The sequence below is a fragment of the Pteropus medius genome, unplaced genomic scaffold, assembly GCF_902729225.1.
Source record: "Pteropus medius unplaced genomic scaffold, Ma_sr-lr_union100, whole genome shotgun sequence".
In the NCBI taxonomy this organism is placed as follows: Eukaryota; Metazoa; Chordata; class Mammalia; order Chiroptera; family Pteropodidae; genus Pteropus; species Pteropus medius.
Window position 1 is genome coordinate 1548104 of NW_024340851.1, and position 20736 is coordinate 1568839.

Consider the following 20736-nt stretch of genomic DNA (forward strand, 5'->3'; position numbering starts at 1 on the left):
GATAGATAGATGATAGATAGATAGATGATAGATAGATAGATAGATAGATAGATAGATAGATAGATAGATAGATAATAGAGAGACAAGAGGCCAATCACAGAAAAAATTATGGAAGTGCATAACCAATTGATGGCCATCTTAAAATAGAAAAACAGACTTTACATATTTGCAATTATTCTGTCACTTTCAATGACTGAAAAAAACAATTGGCTCTCCTAACTGTCAAAGAGTTATTTCTCCAATCTCTTTGCACCTAACATATACTTAAGTTGGTAAATATTGTATGTGTATGGGGGCGTGTATCTGAATTCATGTCATTTGCTATCTCTTAGAACTAAATGCCATTACTCTAATAGTTGTTAAAATGTTACAAATAAAGTAGGAGGAAAATGAATTGATCTCAATCTAAATGAATCTTGAGAAGTGGTTAGTCATTTAGTTTTTATTCCAGTAAACTAAAGAACCATCAAAAACCAACCAAATATTGAAGATCATGTCATTCTTTATCTAAATGTGGTACATATATAATAGAATATTACTTAGTGATAAAAAAAAAAGAATGAAAAGAAAGAATTGTCATTTGTGACAACATGGATGGACCTAGAGGGTATTATGCTAAGTAAAATGAATCAGAAAGAGAAAAACAAATACCATATTATTTCGTTTACATGTAGAATCTAAAAAAAAAATAAATGAACAAACAAAATAGGAGCAAACTCAGATTCAGAAAATAACTGATGGTCAGCAGATGGGAGAAGATTTGGGGGGATGGGTGAAAAGATGAAGTGGTTAAGATGTACAAATTGCCAGTTATAAAAATAGTAATGAAGATGTAGAGTACCACATAGGGAATATAGTCAATAATATTGTAGTAACTATGTATAGTGCCATATAGATACTAGACTTGTTGGGATGATCATTTCAAAGGTACATAAATGTCTAATCACTATATTGGACATCTGAAACTAATAACCAATATAATTTTGTATATCAATTATAATTGAGAAATAAATTTTAAAAAATAATAGTGCCATTCACTGAAAAAATATTTACTTATTGTCACCAGTTTGGGTTTAGAAATACCTTTTTTCTTTAGCTTTTTACAAAATGCATTGAAGGAAAGGGGATTAGAAATAAATAAATAGCAAGCTTATGCTCAAATTATGTCTTAACTCACCTTGAGCCAAATTAATTTCCTAGGCCTACAGGTGTCCAGAAGTTCAGCTTTACCATCCAAGTAGATAATAAATAGAGAGGTAAGCAATTGGCCTATGTCAGAAATAAAAGTGAGCAAATCAACGGGTAAATTAATAAGACAAAACATATTATTTTTTTCACAACTGCAGATTTTGGTGACCAGTGCCTGTCCAACACACTTTCGGTTACTTGGTGAGTACCCTGGCTATGGTGGGGGAGGGATTTGTCATTTCCTGCCATAAAAAGGCAGTAGGCTGTGGTAGAAAAAGTAAAAATAGCACCACATTGTCACAAAGAAGTGTGCTGTACTCCAATTGGGTGTGTGGGTGTGTGTGTGTGTGTGGGGAGAAGATGATACTTTTCTTAACCTGACTTCCTTTTATTTGTACTTCTTTCATCATAATACAATGTCATTGCTTAAATATATATTCTCAAGAGTTCAGACTTTAAAAAAAAAGGAATGAACGTGTTTTGAGTCTTCTACTATGCCTTAGATCATAGCTTTCAAATAAAGATGGTAAATTTGTATTTAGGTGATTTTTAAAATGTTAAATGAACATTGAGCTTGTGGGAGTCATTGTTGCTGAGAAGGATGTGTTTTCTCCTTAGTTGTTTCTAAAGTTTTTTCAATTTGATTCCCAAACACTTAAGTGAATACACTGTGATTATTTTGGGGAAACCATGGAGGAAATATCGATTACTTCAAAAGTATAGCATTCAGAACACTTATATTATTTATTGGCAGATTACTAATAGGGAAGAGAAAATTTTCCTTTTGGGAAAAAAAAAGACAATTCTATAAAGAAAAAAAATAGATGTAATTCTCAGTAAATGGAAAAAAGAAAGTTCTTTAAGTGGCCTTTGCAATCTCCAAATGCTTTGTGGTGGCCAATATCAATGATTAAAACCATAGCTATTAATTATTAAATATGTATTTAGATTTTATAATCTGAAGAGCCTTTAAATGACATACTGCAAAAAATACACAGAACTGAAAAACTGAAAAAAAAATAGTTCTGCAAACATGCAGGTACATTTGTATTACCCACCTAACAGAGATTTTCTGTCTGCTAATGGACATTTATTTAGTACTGTTCTATTCTAAGTGTTGTGAGAGATACACAGATGATTAGGACAAAGTCTCTACTCTCAAAGAGCATACAATCTAGTGGATATATAGATGACTATGCCATCAGACAGGATGAAACACATCAGGTTACAGTAGAGGTACAAGCAATATGCTGTGGGAAGTCAAAGGAAAGAGGTAATTCTAATTTGAATAAATCAAGGAAGCCTTGGAGGAAGATATTAAATAGTTAGAATTCTTCTTTCTATCAAGAATTTTTCTATCAAAGTAACAATGTAGGAATGGGGGAATGGAATATAAAAACATTCAGGCTAAATTAAAAGACAGAGACATCAAGGTACATGATGTATTCAAGGACAGCCTGGCATCATGGAAGCCTAGAGCATGTAAAAGAATATAAAAAGAGAACATAGGAACTAGAATGTCAGATTTTTAGGTCACAATTTGAACACTTGAAAAATTCTGCACAAGTTTATAATGTGCTTCACATTGTACCTAATAAAGACATCTTCTACAGAAATATGTTAATCTAAAATAAGAAAGTTATGTTATTTAACAAATAAAAAGGAAGTAGGGGTATTACTCATATCCAAACATTATAAAAAGAGATAAAATGTGAATGTTTTTTTTTTCCTGTGTGAAATACTGCCGGGTGTTATTTATACTGTGCTGGAAAGGTATAACAAGTTTGCATTTGCTAGAGGAGAGTCCTTATTTACTTGCCTATTTATTTTAACTAGAAGGTGCTACTCTGTCATTTGAGTCAATCCAAAATAGCAGCTCATAATATTTCTATAAGAGCATCTGCAAAAGATTTGGGAAAAAGATATTTTCTAGGCTTCTTAGAAACTTTCCACCCCATAATACAGACTGCAAGAAAAGAATAAATGATATATAGCCTACTTTTAAATCCAAGGAACAAAATCACATAACATTGTTCTTTTTAGTCCTCCTTCATTATATTCCAATCTTGAATTGTATTACTATTCACTCCAGTAAAATAAGGAGTCATGAAAAATGAAATAAATATTGCAAATAATGCCACTCACTGAAAAATTACTTTATTTTTCAAATACAAAACAAATAAAAAACTTATCAAAACATGATACAGTGAGTACACACATGCAAAATTACAGTCTAATATTACCCATCACCAAGCTCCAGGGCCTGACATGATCCCAGGCTTGACTTGAGATTGGGTTTGTGATTCTTTAGGACACTTCAGCCCTCCCCTAGAGAAAAGTAAAACTTCTGGGTCTTCATGAATCTAGTGCCTAAAAGATTGGTGTGGGAAGAAGAGAAAAAGTCCTATGACTCAATTTTCACCACTCTTTTCAATCAATATATTTGATGCCATCTCAGACAAATGTTACAACTGTTCTGATGAGAACCTACAATATAATTTGATGTTTGATGTTTTATATCTGGGACATCCTTATTCCATACATGGGCTAGAGAGATTTCCAAGTGAATATGTCATTACCTGAGTTCTTGGATCATGGTTACAGTAGAATTGGCACCAGGGTCTTTGACGTTAGTCTAGGACTCTCCCCATTTCATCCTTGTTATTCTCCTTTTGGAGGCAGATCTGAAGCAACAGGCACCTACACCTCTAACACGTTATAGTTTTAACTCTTTTCTCAAATGTGGTGGCTTACAAAGGAAGGAAAGTCTGGGAAAGAGATGTATTAAAATGATATTTCACTCTCTCTGCTTACACCTAAGCCAGGGGGCCATACACCTGTCATAGAGTTTCTATCACTGGTGGAAGATTAGTCAAGAATCTACTTATCTTTTTTGATGGCACTTCAGTGTCAGTAACCAGAAAAAAATGCCTCTAAGAGCCAAGAGTTTTCAGAAGACTCAGTTTGCTTCTACTAATCAAGATTATGCTGTTGGAATGAGAGGTATAGGATTACAGTAATAGTTCCTGGCATGGACCAGTGACTCAAGGACATGGGAGGCTTATTTTTTAAAGTTAGGGACAAAGTAAATTCTTTTAAAGTTTTGCTTAAATTATAGGATTCACTTTTCAAGCATAGAAAACATGATAGAATATTGAGAAGTAATCGACCAGAATCTTATTTAGTTGGAGTACTAGAGAAGACAGACTGCAAAGAACCAGAAAATAAGACAGGCCCAGCAAAGACAAAACTGCCATTAGAGGAGGCTTATATTAACTTACCTGGAATAGCAAAGTTCAGTGGCTTGTACCCCTCTTCCATGCCTGCTTCACATGCCTGTGACCTAAAAATCTGACATTCTAGTTCTATTATGTCATTTAAAATCCAAAAATGAGATTCCCATATTTTAAATTAATTACCTTGCTCTTAGAACATCAAATGTTTTATTGGCATTTTTAGAGTAATTACTGAGAGTTCCATGGGTACTTTTGGGGATAATTACTAAGGGCTAAACTGTTCCTTTTTTGTCACTTACATTTTAGTATTTAAAATATTAAAATTTAAATTATTTTCCATCAGGATTATTTATGCAGTTTCCAAAGGTCCTGGTATCTGCTGAGAGGTCTCTATATTAACTTTTTGTTTTTAAAATAAAATGCTATAGATTTTAGAGAATATAGTGTGTAGAAAATGGTCCCCCAATATAAGTAAAACACAAGTAACAATGTGTGTCTGTGTGTGTGTGTGGGGGGGTTACTATTAGGCACCAAGACTGGAAAAAGCTGATACACTAACTGAGCTGAAAGGCAAAGTATGCAAAAGCTCTGAGATCCATTCCACATGATCCAGAAATTCTGAATTTTTGTGGGGTACTGACATTACCCAGGAAAAGATGCCAGGTCTAAGTTTCTGGACTCTACTTTAAAGGTGGGAGTCTGACATTCTAAGCTTAAACTCTCTTTAGAGAACAAAAAGCTTATGCTTAAAAAAAAAGGAGTTTGGTCTCCAGCCAATAAGTGGGAAGGGATTTTTCCTTTCTTTTTTCTTAAAGAGATTTTTGGCAACCCTTGAAATCACACCACATTAGGTAGCTATGCACACCTTAAAACAAGGGCAACAGGGGTGAGGCCCTGGAGACTGGTTTAATTTTTCAACTCAGTCTTGCTCTTTTTACCAGACTCCATAATGTTGGTTTATATTTCCAATTCTTCAGCCTATTAACTTTATTAGGCAATAGATATGGCACACTCTCAAAGGAAAAAGTGCAAGAAAAAGACTGCAAAAGAGTGAAAAGGGCCAGAAGGACCTGATTATCTTGCACTTTATTTTATTTTATATGAGCTTGAAGGCTTACAACTTTTCTTAAAAAATGAACAAACAAACAAATAACATTTTTTCCCCAAATACTCATGTCTGAGACACAAGGTGAACATTCAGAAAAGCTGAGGAAAATCCCCATAGCCATGTCAGCACTGAGAACAGGAATTACTACATGCAGTTTTCCCACTGTAACATAACTTGTGATTTTCTCATCACTTTTACAAAGTGAAAATATTTGAAATTTAACCTGTAAAATGGAACTTTATAAAGTGGTGACCTCTGTTTTAAATAGAAAGTTAGGATACATATACCCAGAGTGGTAAAAACAGCAGACGCTAAATAGCCAGATATTTGGCTACATGCATTTCTAAACTATGTACTCAGTATTTTATAATAGCTATCAGATGTGATTTGCTGAGTGACATGAGAAGCATGACAGCATGAGGTGCCCCCTTGAATGCTCCTCTTGAAATTACAACAAACCAAACAGCTATAATCCAAACAGAAAACTCCTAGCCTAACACATAAACATATTTGAGAGACCTGCACATCAGAGCATCTGAAGGTGGGTGAAGTGGGTAAGCAAGAGAAGAGGAAAGGAAGAAGGGCAGAGACTGGTGCTGCAGACATGCCCCGGATCTCCTTGCAGGACTCAGGAAGAGGGGAGGAATCAGGTTGAAGCATAAATGTTCTGTAGCCCTGATGGAGCATTCCTTCCTGAGTGATCAGCAAAAACTATAGTGGTGGAACCTAGTAGTAAGGGCAGAGACCAGGGCAGAGACAGAATACAGAGGTGTGACAGCTGTGTTCTAGCAATCACAATTGCCCTAACAGAAAGCTGAGTCACAGAGCCTGGTTACATCTTCTCAACTCTTCCAGAGCTCACCTTTCTGAACTCTTCCAAAGCTAGCAGTGGGCCCCAGGGGAAATTGCAACTGTGAGTGTCAAGATACAGAGAAGGAAGTCTACAGTCCCAGGAACTGAGAAGATGCATATTTCAGCTTGTTCCAGTGACAGAGGTGGAGATACAGAAGCCAGACAGCTGAAGCCTGGCAGTCGGCATTACAAAAAGGAAAACAACCACAAACATACAGCAACCTCTTTCAACCCACCCCGCCCATCCAGGCTGATCTGAGTGGAAGCACTTGGGCACCTCAGGCAGTACAACACTGCATCTGGCTACTGGGGCAGTAGTGGGACTTCACAGATTCTTCAGAGGCTTGGAACCTCATCACCAATCACATTTTCTCACAGGGGTGAAGCTCTGGGACCAAGGCAACCAGGTCACAGAAAAGACACACATCTTCCCAGGGAATAAAGGGTTGTGTTTTTGTTTGTTTGTTTGTTTGTTTTTGTCATACAGCAGAGATCTGAGAGGCCAAGGCAGTGCCTGAAGTTTGGGTGCCACCTACTGGAAAACAAGACAAAACAAAACAAAACAAAACACCCTCTTCTTATCAACCTACTAAAGAGATATCACTCTTAACAATATATTTTTTTCTTTTTTTAAAAGCAGAGTACAGTCCCATAAATGACTAGGCAGAGAAATAATCCATCAAATACCATGAACAGTCAAGGTGACAAGGAAGCTCAGAAAGAAAATGAAAAATCTCCAGAAAAGAACTTAAAGATATAGAAATATGGAATTGAAATGACAGAGAAGTCAAGACTGCAGTTCTGAAAAAATTCAATGAGATGAAAGAAAACTCGGATAGGCCATTTAATGAACTCAGAAACAAAATCAATGAACAACAGGAATACTTTACCACGGAGATTGAAACTTAAATAAACAAACAAACAAACAAAAAACAAATAGAAATTCTGAAGCTAAATAACTTAATAAAAGAGATAAAGAATGAAATAGTGAGCTCAGGAAATAGAGTTGACTGGGTGGAGAAAAGAATTAGTAATATCAAAGACAGAATTCTGGAAATGACATAGATGGAAGAAGAGAGAAACCTGAGAGTAACAAATTAAAAGAAACTCTATAAGAACTATCTGATACTATCAGATAGAGCAATATAAGAATAATGGGTATACCAGAAAGAGAAGAAAGGGAGAAGAAAACAGAGAGCCTATTCAAATAAATAGTCAATGAGAACTTCCCAAACCTATGGAAAGAGCTGGATCCTCAAATCCAAGAAGCAAACAGAATACCTAATTATCTCAATCCAAAAAAGTCTTCTCCAATTTTACATGAAAACTATAAAAAATTAATGACAAAGAAAGAATTCCCAAGGCAGACAGGGGGAAAAAAAAAGATAGTAACTTACAAAAGAAAACCCATTAAATCATCATTGGATATTTTAGCAGAAACTATACAAGCTAGGAGTGAGTAGAATCAAATATTTACACTATTGAAGAGAAAAATTACCAGCCAAGAATAATACATCCAGCAAAGTTCTCCTTTAGATATAAAGAAAAAATAAAGACCTTCCCAGATATACAGAAGCTGAGGACATTTTCCACCACAAAGCCTGTATTACAGGAAATACTGAAGGGGTATTTAACCTGTAACAAAAGGACAAAAATATTTAAAAAAAAAAAACTATAAGTAAAATGACTAATAGACAGTTGCAACCCTTATACAGAATAGGGTATTATACACTTAAATATTACATAATGGCGGTTAAAGGAGGTAAAAACATTTTAAAAAGAGAAGACAATAGCTACTGCAACTCAGAAATAAACTCACAGAATAAATAGGAATAATTTATAACAATAAAAATAGAAAAGAGGATGGAGGAAAGGTCTGAATTTACAAAGAGGAATGGAGATAAAATGCACACAGAAGGAAAAGGACTACTGTATATATTAAACTTTCTTTTACATAAACTTAAAGATAACCACACAACAAAAAATCTAGAACAAACATATAATACAAGCAAAAAGGAGGAACAGAGGAAAAAAATCATAGAGTAACACCAAACTAAAGTAAAGACAGAAACACAAGGGCAAAGAAACAATGGAGACACCAAGCTACTGAAAACAAAAGATATAGTGGCTATAGGAAAACCTCATATATCAATAATCGCCCAAATGCAAATGGACTGAACTCACCAATAAAAAGGCAGAGTAGCAGATTAGACCAAAAAACAAAACTTAACCATATGCTGCCTTCAAGAGACACATCTCAGCTGCAAGGACAAATATAGACTCAAAGTGAAAGGATAGAAAATAATACTCCATGCAAATGGCATCCAGAAAAAAGTGGAGATAGCTATACTTATATCTGATGAAATAGAGTTCAAGATAGAAAAGGTAACACAGACAAAGAAGGCCATTTCATAATGATAAAGGGGACAATACATCAAGAAAACAATTATTGATATATATGTTCTCAATCAGGGAACACCAAACTATATAAAAATTACTAACAAAACTAAATGGAGAAATTGACAGAAACACAATTATAGTAGGGAACCTAAATAACCCACTGACAGCTATAGATAGACCATCCAAACAGAAAATCAATATGGAAATAACATTTTTAAATGACACATTAGACCAACTGGACATAATCGACATTTACAGAGCCTTTTTTCCCCAAAACAACAAATTATACATTCTTCCCTAGAGCACATGGAACATTCCCAAGCATAGGTCATATGTTGGGAGACAAAACTAGCTTCACCAAATTTATGAAGATTAAAATCATACGAATTATATTCTCCAACCATAATGCTTTGAAAGTGGGAAGAACCACAATACATGGAGATTAAACAACATGCTACTAAAGAATGACTAGGTCAAACAAGAAAGATCAAGAGATACATAGAAACAAATGAGAATGAAAAAAATGACATATCAAAATTTATTGAAATATAATAGACAATTAGTTGCTTGTATTTATTGTACAATTCAATGCTTTTTTTTTCAATTATAGTTGGCATACAATAATATACCAGTTTCAGTTGTATAGTGTAGTGACCAGAGATTCATATAACTCACAAAGCGATCACCCCACTAAATCTACTACTCCTCTTCCCCCTTACATATTTATTACATTATTAACCATCTTCCCTATGCTACACTCTACATTTCCATGTTTATTCTGCAACTATTGTTTTGTACCTCTTAATCCCTTTGCTTTTTTTTGCCATCCCCCAATTCCCCTCCCGTCTAGTAGCACTTAAAATATTCTCTGTAAGTTTATTTCTGCTTTTGTTGCTGTTGTTGATTTTGTTCTTTAGATTCTACATGTACATGAAATCATTCAATATTTGTCTTTCTCTATCCAACCCATTTCATTCAGCACAATACGCTCTAGGTCCATCAAGGCAATATCTTTTTCCATTCTCTTCCTTTAAGTCTGTGTGTGTCTTTTAATCTGAAGTGAGTCCCTTGTAGGCAGCATAAGTAGTAGGGGGCTTGTATTCTTATCCATTTGACCACTCTGTCTCTTGGTTGGAGCACTTAATTCTTTTCCATTTGAGGCACTTGTTGATAGAAATGCAGTTATTACCATTCTTATTCCTGTTTTTGATACATGTTTTTTTCTTCATAAAGGAGTTCCTTCATCATTTCCTATAATACAGCCTTGATGTTGATAAATTCCCTTAGCTTATTTTTGTCTGGGAAATTTATTATCTGTCCTTTCACTCTAAATGATAGCTTTGCTGGATAAAGTATTCTTGGTTGTAGATCCTGGGTTTTCATCATATTGAGTATTTTGTGCCAAGCCCTTCTGTCCTACATGGTTTCTTTTGGGAAATCAGCTGCCAGTCTTATGCGTGAACCTTTGTAGGTAACTAACTGCTTTTCTCTTACTACTTTTCAGATTCTTTGTATTTAACCTTTGGCATTTTAATTATGATGTGTCTTGATGTGGGCCTCTTGTGGTTCCTCTTTCTTGGGACTCTCTTAGCTTCCTGTGGTTGTATGCCTATTTCCTTCACCAGGTTAGGGAGGATTTCCATCATTATTTCATTATTTCTTCAAATAGCTCTTCAACATCTTGTTTTCCTTCAGGTATCCCTAGACATGGATATTTTTACATTTAATTATATCTCATAGGCTACTTTATTAGTATATTCTTGGCTTCTTTTATTCTTGCCTTTCTGATCAAGTGTCCTTGGCTTCTGCATTCTCTATATTGGTGGTTCAACCTTCTTTATCCACACTGCTGATTCCCTCTAATACATTCTTCATCTCAGATAATGTGTACTTCATTTTTGACTAGTTCCCTTTTACGATTTCCATTTCCATTTTTTATGTTTTTTAATTCTTTGTTAAAGTTCTCACTGAATTCATTTACACTTCCCATAAATTCATTGAGCATTTTTATAACCAGTGTTTTGAACTCCGCCTCTGTTAGATTGCTTAACTCCATTATTTCTGGATCTCTGTTCTGTTCTCTCTTATGTTTTATGCTTCTCTGTCTTCCATTTTGGCTGTCTTCTGTATCTGTTTCTATGTACTAAGCAAAGCTCCTAAGTCTCCCAGTCTTATTAGTGCAGCTTTGTGAAGTAGGTGTCCAGTGGCAAAGTCCTGAGAGGGGTTCAGCTTCAGGTCAAGTTAAGTCCCAGCCTGGGCCCCTCTGGGGCCACCTGTTAAGATACAACAAGCAATCCACAGATGCTGTGCTTACAGTTGCCTCAAGATGCCATATCAGAAACTGTGGTCAGCTGCCACCAATGTAAGTCTAGGTGCTGCTCAGCAAGGGGAACCTGACTTGCTGAGGATGCATTTGGAAGTGGCTTGGGTGGGGCTGTGAGTTGGGGGAGGTGGAGTTTCAGGGAATCCTCTGGGAGGAGCGACCTCTGTTATCCAGTATGATGACATCTCAGCTATGGTGGCACTGATTCTGCACACTAGGAGCGGGGTGGGTTCAACAGAGGAACAATGGATACTGCCAGCACTTCTGTATAGAGTGAGTCTAGCCTCTGGCCCTCACTCTGACAACTCAGTCTCCCCCTGTAAGTCCCTGGTGCCCCTCACACAGCTGACCAGGCGCTGGTGCTCAGAGCGAATAGGTTTGTCACTGCAAAAGTCTGCTCATGGTCATGGCCCCTTTAGAGGTTTCTGCAGCTGATGACTTCTACTATTATGGCCTCTGTCTCACTCAGCCACTTGAGACTGGAAAGCCTCTCATCCTTGCCCTGTCCTACCTCCTCCTGTTGTAGGGTAATTTCCTAATTTTCTCCTTAGTTGTAGGGCTTGTTCACCTAGATCCAAGGAGATTTTTCTTGCTGTTTGCTCCTTATTTCTGTCACAACTTTAATTTGGTCACAAGAGGGATGAACAGAGCCTCTATCATCTATGCCCTTTTTTCTCTCCCCCAACATATCAAAATTTGTGAGACACAGCAAAAGCATTAATAAAAGGAAAGTTAATATCATTACAGGCATATCTCAAGAAATAAACAAAGAAAATTCCCAAATATAAAACCTAAGATTACATCTTAAAGAACTAGAAAAAGAAAAACAAATGAAGCCCTGAGTCAGAAGATGGAAGGAAATAATAGAAATTAGAGTAGAATTAAATAAAATAGAGAACAAAAAGACAATGGAAAAAATTTGTGCAACAAATAGCTGGTTCTTTGAAAAGATTAATAAAATTGACAAAACCCTGGTCATACTCATTAAGGAAAATAGAGAAAAGACACATGTAAACAAAATCAGAAATAAAAGTTATGACAGATACCACAGAAATACAAAGGATGATACAAGAATATTATGAAAAATTATATGCCACCAAATTCAGTAACCTAGAAGAAATGAGCATGTTCTTAGAAATACACAACTTCCCAGACTGAATCATTCAGGTATGGAACATCTAAATTCAACAGTAAGACAACAACCATCAAAAACCTCCCCAAAATTAAAAGTCCAAGACCAGATGGCTTCACTAGCGAATTCCACCAAACATTCAAAGATGATTTAGTAGCTGTCCTTCTCAAACTTCCAAAAAGTTGAAGAAGAGGCAATACTTCCTAACTCATTTTATGAGGCCAACATTACCCCTGACACCAAAACTGGTAAAAATAAGTAATAATACACACACACACACACACACACACACACACACACACACACACACTCACAAGCTATGAACCAATATCTCTGATGAATACAGATGCAAAACTCCTAAGCGAAATCTTAGCAAATTAAATACAATAATACACTTAAAAAATATATACATCATGATCAAGTGGAGTTTACTCCAGGGGTGCAAGGATATTTCAACATATGCAGATCGATTAATGTGATATACCACATAAATAAAATAAGGGATAAAAATCATACTATCATATCAATAGATGCAGCAAAAGCATTTGACAAGATACAGTATCCATTTATGATTAAAACATTGAATATAATACATGTAGAAGGAAAGTACCTCAAAATAATAAAGGCCACATATGACAAAACCTCAGCAAATATTATACTTAATGGTGAAAAACTAAAAGCTTTCCCGCTAAGATCAGTAACAAGACAATGTTGTCCACTACAACCACTCTTATTCAATATAGTGTTGGAAGTCCTAGCTAGAGCAATCAATGAAGAAAAGGAAATAAAAGGCATCCAGATTGGGAATGTAGAAATCACATTGTCACTTTTTGCAGATGACATGATTCTCTATGTAGAAAACCCTAAAGACTCCACCCAAAAACTGTTAGAAACGATAAATACAATATAATTTTAGGATACAAAATCAATATACAAAAATCCATAGCGTTTCTATACACTAACAATAAAAATAGCAGAACAGGAAGTGAAAAAACAATTCCTTTTGCAATTGCATCAAATAAATATCTAAGAATAAATTTAATGAAGCATGTGAAGGACCTATATACTACAAACTATAAGATATTTATGAAAAGAAATTGAAGGAGACACAAAGAAATGGAAAGATATTCTGTGTTCATGGATTGGAAGAATCAACATACTAGGTTTTGGTGTCAGGGTAATGTTGGCCTCATAGTTTTAATGGACATATTACCCAAAGCAATATACAAATTTAATGCAATTCGCATCAAAATCCCAACGGCTTAAAAAAAAAAAGAACAAAAATTATCAGATTTGTATGGAATTCCAAAAATCCTTGAATAGCCAAAGCAATCCTCATGAAAAAGAATAAGACCACAGGTATCACTCTGCCTCGGGGTCCACAACCTCCAGGCTGCATACTAGTATTAGTCTGTTGCCTATTAAGAATACAGCCATATAACAGGAGGAGAGCAAAGCTTCATCTGTATTTGTAGCCACTCCCTAGTGCTAGTACCACCACCTCAGCTCCCCCTCAGGTCATCAGGCTTTAGATTCTTATACGAGCACTGGTCCCTGGTGCCAAAATGGCGGGGACCACTGCTCTAGGGTATATAGAGGTATATAAAACCCAGTCCCTGACTTCAAGGAATTTCTGGCTTAGTTGTTGTGGGGTGGAGTGGGCAGAGGAGCAGGGGCCATAAATAAGACACAGATACAAATTACCGTCAAAAAGGAGAGAAAGTTAAGTGCTTTAAGAGAGGTATACAGGGAGACCTTAAAAAGGGAGGCTAATATGATGATGTTGAATAAACCACAAAAGTTTTTATGAAGAACAAGAACCTGAGAAAGGCCTTTACAAATAGGCAGACACCTAATTTTTCCTTGCCACCTAATCAAAATCACTACTTGCGAAAATATTTCAAAGATGTATTTCAGTGTAGGAGCTGAATAACCCCTAATTTTAATCTCACTTTTAATATTATTTTTCTTTACAGTTGTGCTTCCCTGCATTTTATAACATCATCTCTCTAATAATCTGAGAAATCTCAAGTATTTAACTTCTTCAATCTGAATGCATAGTCTATATCATTCATCTGGCCTTTTAATTAAAATGAGCATCATATTTTTTAACAAAAAAGTACTATTTTGCTTACCATGCAATGGAGTCAAAATAATGGCAATAACAACTGCTTCAAGGGCTGAATCAGGCACACTTCAAACCACATGATTGAATAATCCACATGGATTTAATCATCCAAGGCAGGATGTTTCCTAATTTCTATTTAATTTTTGTTCTCCCCACATATCTTTAAAGTCAGTTAAGTCCTTCTAGCTTTCTGCAGCCTTGAGGCAACTATCCAGGTCCCGAAGTTAAACTTTGTTTACCTCAGAACAAAGGTCATGGACCCAGCTGAATCAACTTTCAGGGAATTTTGATTCTCTGTACTGGTGCTATGGTTCATTGTCTTGTATAATTAAGAAGTGATTAAATGATCCATGTAAATAGAATTATTTAAAAAGAGGCTAGTTGCCCATTTCTCAGGCATCTGAGAAAGATTTGGACCAAATCAATGGCCCCTAAATGTCCTTAATGACTCAAGGAAAAATGTTGGGTTGGCTATATCTGAATTATATGGAATGATTTAAAAAACAACAAGAACAAAAAAAACATGTTTTGGCCCCAATGACTGAATCAGAATCTCTGGAGGAGACACCAAGAAAGCTATGGAAAGCTTCATTTTTTAGAACTTCACAAATGAGTCTGACAATCAGTGAGGTTTCTGAAGCAATGATATAAATCAGGGCCTCTCTAACATTATTGTGAATCACCTGTAGTTATTATCAAACTGCAGATCCTGATGTGGGACAGGAGGTTCTTCTGTATTTCTAACAGCCTCTCAAGTAATGTTGGTTCAGGATCACATTTTGAATAACAAGGTACTAGATTACCTCTCAGATGCCTAGCTATACTTCCCTGTGATTCTAAAGTACCTCATAGAAAGTGTGGATTATCACTCTCACATCAGAACTTTCCATTCAAACTAACAGATTTTTTTTACACATAGGCTTTTTCTTTTTTCTTTTTTTTTTGCAAAATGTGCTAGACAATAATTTTTTTCTTCACTTGCAGCTTTGTCTTTGTTTCTCACTTTTTAGCTTTCAACACGTAACTGAAAATGTCCCAGAAAAGCTGATCTATCCACATTGATCATCTCTGAAGAGTTGCAGACCCACTGAGTACTAAAGCAAAACTTTCTTCTATGTGAGCCAAAAATAAAGAAAAGAAAAAAACAGCTTGCCAAACACCTGTAAAGTGACGGCTATCATCATATGGGAATTTGAAGGATTGCTATATGACACATTCATGATCCAAATGGGAGAGGATCAATTGTCTTGATGTCCCATAAGGCCTTTTAACAGTGTAAAAAAGAGGGGGAAATTATAACGGCTTGTCATCTGTGCTTACACACTAGACTTCCATTTAATTACTGTAGACAAATTCAAAGCAAACACACAGATAGTTCTTTGAAAATCATATGTAGAGGCTCAGATCAATGCAGCAAAAACGTTATTTTACACTGTTTCTCCAACCCATGGATGATCTGTCTCTGAGAAAGAGCAGGAGTTGATTGTAAATTTAGATTTTGAACCACCATTTGGCAAAGATAGTTTCTCTAGAAAGAAACATGCCTGCTAATGACACATGTGCTGGGCCAGATGGAGACAATATAGATTTTCGATACTTTATCTACGCAGTGACATACACTGTCATTCTTGTGCCAGGTCTCATAGGGAACATATTAGCCTTATGGGTGTTTTATGGCTATATGAAAGAAACCAAGCGGGCTGTGATATTCATGATAAACTTAGCCATTGCTGACTTACTACAAGTTCTCTCCCTACCACTGCGGATCTTTTACTACTTGAATCATGACTGGCCTTTTGGGACTGGCCTCTGCATGTTCTGTTTTTACCTGAAGTATGTCAACATGTATGCAAGCATCTATTTTTTGGTCTGCATCAGTGTGCGACGATTTTGGTTTCTCATGTACCCCTTTCGCTTTCATGACTGCAAACAGAAATATGACCTATACGTCAGCATTGCTGGGTGGCTGATCATCTGCCTTGCCTGTCTGCTCTTTCCTCTCCTCAGAACCAGTGATGACACTCCAGGCAACAAAACTAAATGCTTTGTGGATCTTCCTATGAGGAATGTCAATCTGGCCCAGTCCATTGCCATGATGACCATTGGCGAGTTAATTGGGTTTGTCACTCCTCTTCTGATTGTTCTGTATTGTACCTGGAAGGCTGTTTTATCACTGCAAGATAAATATTCTGTGGCCCAAGACCTTGGAGAGAAAAAGAAAGCCTTGAAGATGATTCTCACCTGTGCGGGAGTATTCCTAATTTGCTTTGCACCTTATCACTTCAGTTTTCCTTTAGATTTCCTGGTCAAGTCTGACAAAATTAAAAGCTGCCTAGCCAGAAGGGTGATTCTGATATTTCATTCTGTTGCTCTGTGTCTTGCTAGTCTCAATTCCTGCCTTGACCCAGTTATATACTACTTCACCACTAATGAGTTCAGAAGACGGCTTTCAAGACAAGATTTACATGATAGCATCCAACTTCATGTGAAATCCTTTGTGAGCAACCATATTACTTCTACCCTGACAGATGAATTATGTTAAATTAAAAAAAAAAAACCTGACTGTGGCCTGAAATATATCAGAACACATTTGCAGTACCCCAAGCTACTGGGAAGTAATCACAGAAAGCACTCACAGCTTTTCAGTTATGCTTTATCTTACCTATATGAGGAATTCACATCTTCATAACAGAATCTATTTAGAAAATTATACTCCACCATCATTGATGTTGACATATCCATGTAGTAATTTGTTATCAAGTCTTTAAGACTTGAACTATAAAATTTCAGACATCTTATACATGTATTCTCTCAACTAGAATCAGTAGTTTTACCTTTGAACCTAAGACATAAAGAGACGTTCAGCTTGGGGGTCATCATAAGCACTTCATTTTGTTACAATGGACACTGAGTATTTAGAGGCAATGTAGCTTAATATTTATACTGGTAGTCACAATTTATATTCTAATATCATATTTTTGTTTTGTTTTAAGTAGGATGGACAATATATTATTCTGTGAGAATAAAGTGTTTATAAACATGGGATCATTTTTATCTCCCATGTGTGATTATACTCTAGGGTTTGAAGACTGGAATAGCTATTTCCCTCATTTCAGTGTCATTATGAAACATCATCTGTTACACCTATTCATAGAACAAAAATATGAACTTAGGCCTTCAGTATGTTAAAAGTGAGAACAAGAAGAAGATTCACATATAATAACTTTCTATGACTGTATAAGTTGCCATATTGAATCTACCCAAGGCAGATAGCTTGTCAAAGTCCATACAATGTGGCCCAAATTGCCTCTATAGGTCCAGGAGATACCACATAGGTAAAAATTGCAGTTCTGTTTCTCTTAAACTATTTCCAAAGAACACATTTGGAGATGTATGGACCTGTCTAGTAAAGGGAGTTTCCACAATGCTTCCAGAGTGAATTTGAGGTACTCTGACAGGTTATTGCATTTTCTGAGTCTATGGAAGAAGTAGTACATTAATTAATCACCGAGCTCAGGCCAAAACAAAAGATAAAGTAGTGTTGGATACACCTCTTAAAAGACTCACACCACATTGCAGTTCTTACTTTAAGTTAAGTGGCAACTATAAAGCTACATTCACAAGCCAGAGTAGGGTTTGGAGGCAGCCCAGCATATGGATCCTAGTCTTCAGTAATTTGTCTGGTCCAGCTTTGCCCCATTTATACCATTCTGAGGTCTGCACAGCCTACCTTCCAACAGCTGGAGAAGACAATTCTTTCACCTTTAAAAAAAGAGTAAAAGATTAATTTTAACAGCTTTGGACACCACTTACAATGCCTTGCCTGCAACCTGTTTGGTACTAGTATTTAGAAAATAGACCCTAAACACGAATAGTAATTACATCTGAGGCCTTACATGTTATAATACTTTGAAACATGTTTTAGCAAATGCTCTAACTTAAAAAATGCTCCACTCAAAATGTGTGTGCTATTTAAGGAAGACTCATGCTGCTTCTCATCTGGAAGGAATGTGGAAATCAACCAAGAATTTTATTAAATTTAGATGAACAGAGTTGTTTTAGGCACACAATTATGATACTAATATGTTTTGGGAAAAACTGGTGAAATCAAAATGAATTCTAATATATGAGATGAATGGAAAATTTTCTAATGTTTTCTATGGACAAGTGTTGATTTTGCTTGCATTTTGTTATTAAAATAATATCCTATTAGAAAACTGACTGTGCTGCTAGCAATAGTGTATCTATTTACCTCCTAATTATTAATTGTAATGTTCATATTTTGATGTGTTAAATAAGTGTTAAATTGTGTTTTTAAAAGGGTAACTGTAACTATGTCTGATCTATTTGCTTTAAAGTAATTTGTGTTTGAAAATAATCTAGTGTTGTAATGGGATCACAAGTAATAATTTTGTGAGTACTTGTAATGGAAGAGACTTGTCTATACTTTATGTGTTTATTATTTTCTACATATGCATGAATTATACTTCTTAGGGTCCTTTTGGGAGACCAATGACTTAATTTTATTAACATATTAATTTCACCTTAAACATATCTTTTTTAAAGGGAAGGAAAAATATGTCCAGGAAGTTACTGAACTTTTTAGAGAAATGGTTGGTTGAAGTTAGAATCCTCTTATTAGTCAGAATAGAAGCCCTTGCAGATCCTTTACATCATTTGAGAAGAGGACAAATATCCAGTATTCTTATGTTGCTTAGCTAGGACCACCCCTCCTCCCCAGGCCTGGTTTTTTGGGTTTGCGTTCAGTGCTGTGGTCAACTTTATCTACGCCTCTTCCCCATCAGTATGTTTTGTCCTCTGTCCTATTTCTTTATTATTCTAGTCAGTAATCTGATTGACTTATTCACACTAAGGCGCTAATGACTAATGTTAGCTTAATATTAACTTGACCAGGGATATCTGAATTCTAGGCTTTAGAGATAAACCTTAACTCAAAATGTTAATCCCTCACTTTTAATGGAGGGGTTAAAGACACTGAAGTAAACTGGAGGAAAATGTTTGAAGAAAGTGGGATTTACAGAAGATTTTCAGATTACACATAGTAAGTGATCACCGAGGTTGCCTACCATAATGGGGATGCAAAATTCTAAGACATATATCCACAAGCAAGGCTCAGATCTCTGAGATTTCAGATCTCTTTTCAGATGAATTTCTCAGATCTCTACTTGTTTTTTTTATTTTTTATTTTTTTTATTTATATCTTTTCCCCTTCTAACTCTGGACCTGATTTTCAGGGAAAAAAATCTAAACTAGGAGAGAAGTACTGCTGTAGCTGCCATACAGATAGCAGCCTCCTCTCTGGGCTTCTCCTTTCCTTGGAAAATCTTTTCTCCAAACATCCCATTTATCATTTCAATAAAATCAGGGTGCAAAAAGTAAACACCTTTAACTACAGTAAAGTACAATTCAAGATAAATAACCTCACATTTTCCATATAAACTTATATGAGTTCTGATTCCAAAATATATATGTAATTATTCCAACAAGAGAGATTTTTAATATGGAATAATTTCCATGTTATTATTATTTTCATTATTGTCTTTATTATTATATTCAAATGTTCTATATGGTTTTATTTTTATCCAGTTAAGTAACTAATTCTATTAACCTGTAATTTCATTAAAAGGAGCCATCTGTCATAGGAACAACAAATCAAGCTACCTTGGTCTGAAAGGGTGCATAAGTGGAACTCTTGTGCACTTAATTTTTATTTCATCATATTTTTATTACCAAGACGCTGTAAGAATGTTGCACCTGGAATATTTACATCCATACTTTATGATATACATTTTAATAATAAAGATAGTCTCTGTAATTACATAGCACTTTTCTGTCTCTCGAAGTCAATGTGTATTTAGCCTCTTTTTAAGCAAACTGATATACTTGAGGATCTTTGTCTTTGTTGTCAAACATAGATAAAAGTCCCATGAGGCTTTACCCTTTCTTTCTCTCCCTGGAGAGGTGCATGTTATTCTCAAATGGAAAGATGATCCACTTTTTCCATCCTACCACGCTTCACATATCTACTCCTCCCATAAATTTTTTGCTATCCATACCCTATTAAGATTATTCCCCCACTATCACTTGTGGACCAAGTTTATTTGAATGACTTAAAGCCCTGCATTTGCTAGAGTACAATATGTGGGTAGAAAAAGAAATGAGAGGGTAGAAAAGGAAATGAGGTGACAGAAAATGTTCTCTCTTTAGTCTTAAATGATGTTAAGAATTGACAATCTGATTTTTCTTGTGGATTAGCAAGGTAAAACATCCATCTTCTACTGACTCCATTGCTATACCCAAAACAGACTACTTAAAGAAACAAACAAACAACAAAAGCAACAAAAGTGA

General features: G+C 35.5%; 1 protein-coding gene across 12 annotated transcripts in view; it reads left to right on the top strand.

The window, feature by feature from the left end:
* GPR174 (G protein-coupled receptor 174) overlaps positions 1 to 20030 on the top strand; it is a 38441-nt gene extending 18411 nt beyond the window's left edge. For 3 of the 12 annotated variants that reach the window (XM_039849515.1, XM_039849497.1, XM_039849545.1), the window contains 2 exons: positions 1347 to 1389; positions 15352 to 20030. In XM_039849515.1, coding sequence (XP_039705449.1) covers positions 15908 to 16909 — 1002 coding nt within the window. In that variant the 5' untranslated portion in view covers positions 1347 to 1389; positions 15352 to 15907 and the 3' untranslated portion in view covers positions 16910 to 20030. Of the gene's footprint in view, positions 1 to 1200; positions 1257 to 1346; positions 1390 to 15351 lie in introns of all 12 variants that reach the window. The other 9 variants (XM_039849537.1, XM_039849505.1, XM_039849553.1 and 6 more) reach the window with 5 other exon arrangements.
* Positions 20031 to 20736: the final 706 nt, after the last annotated feature.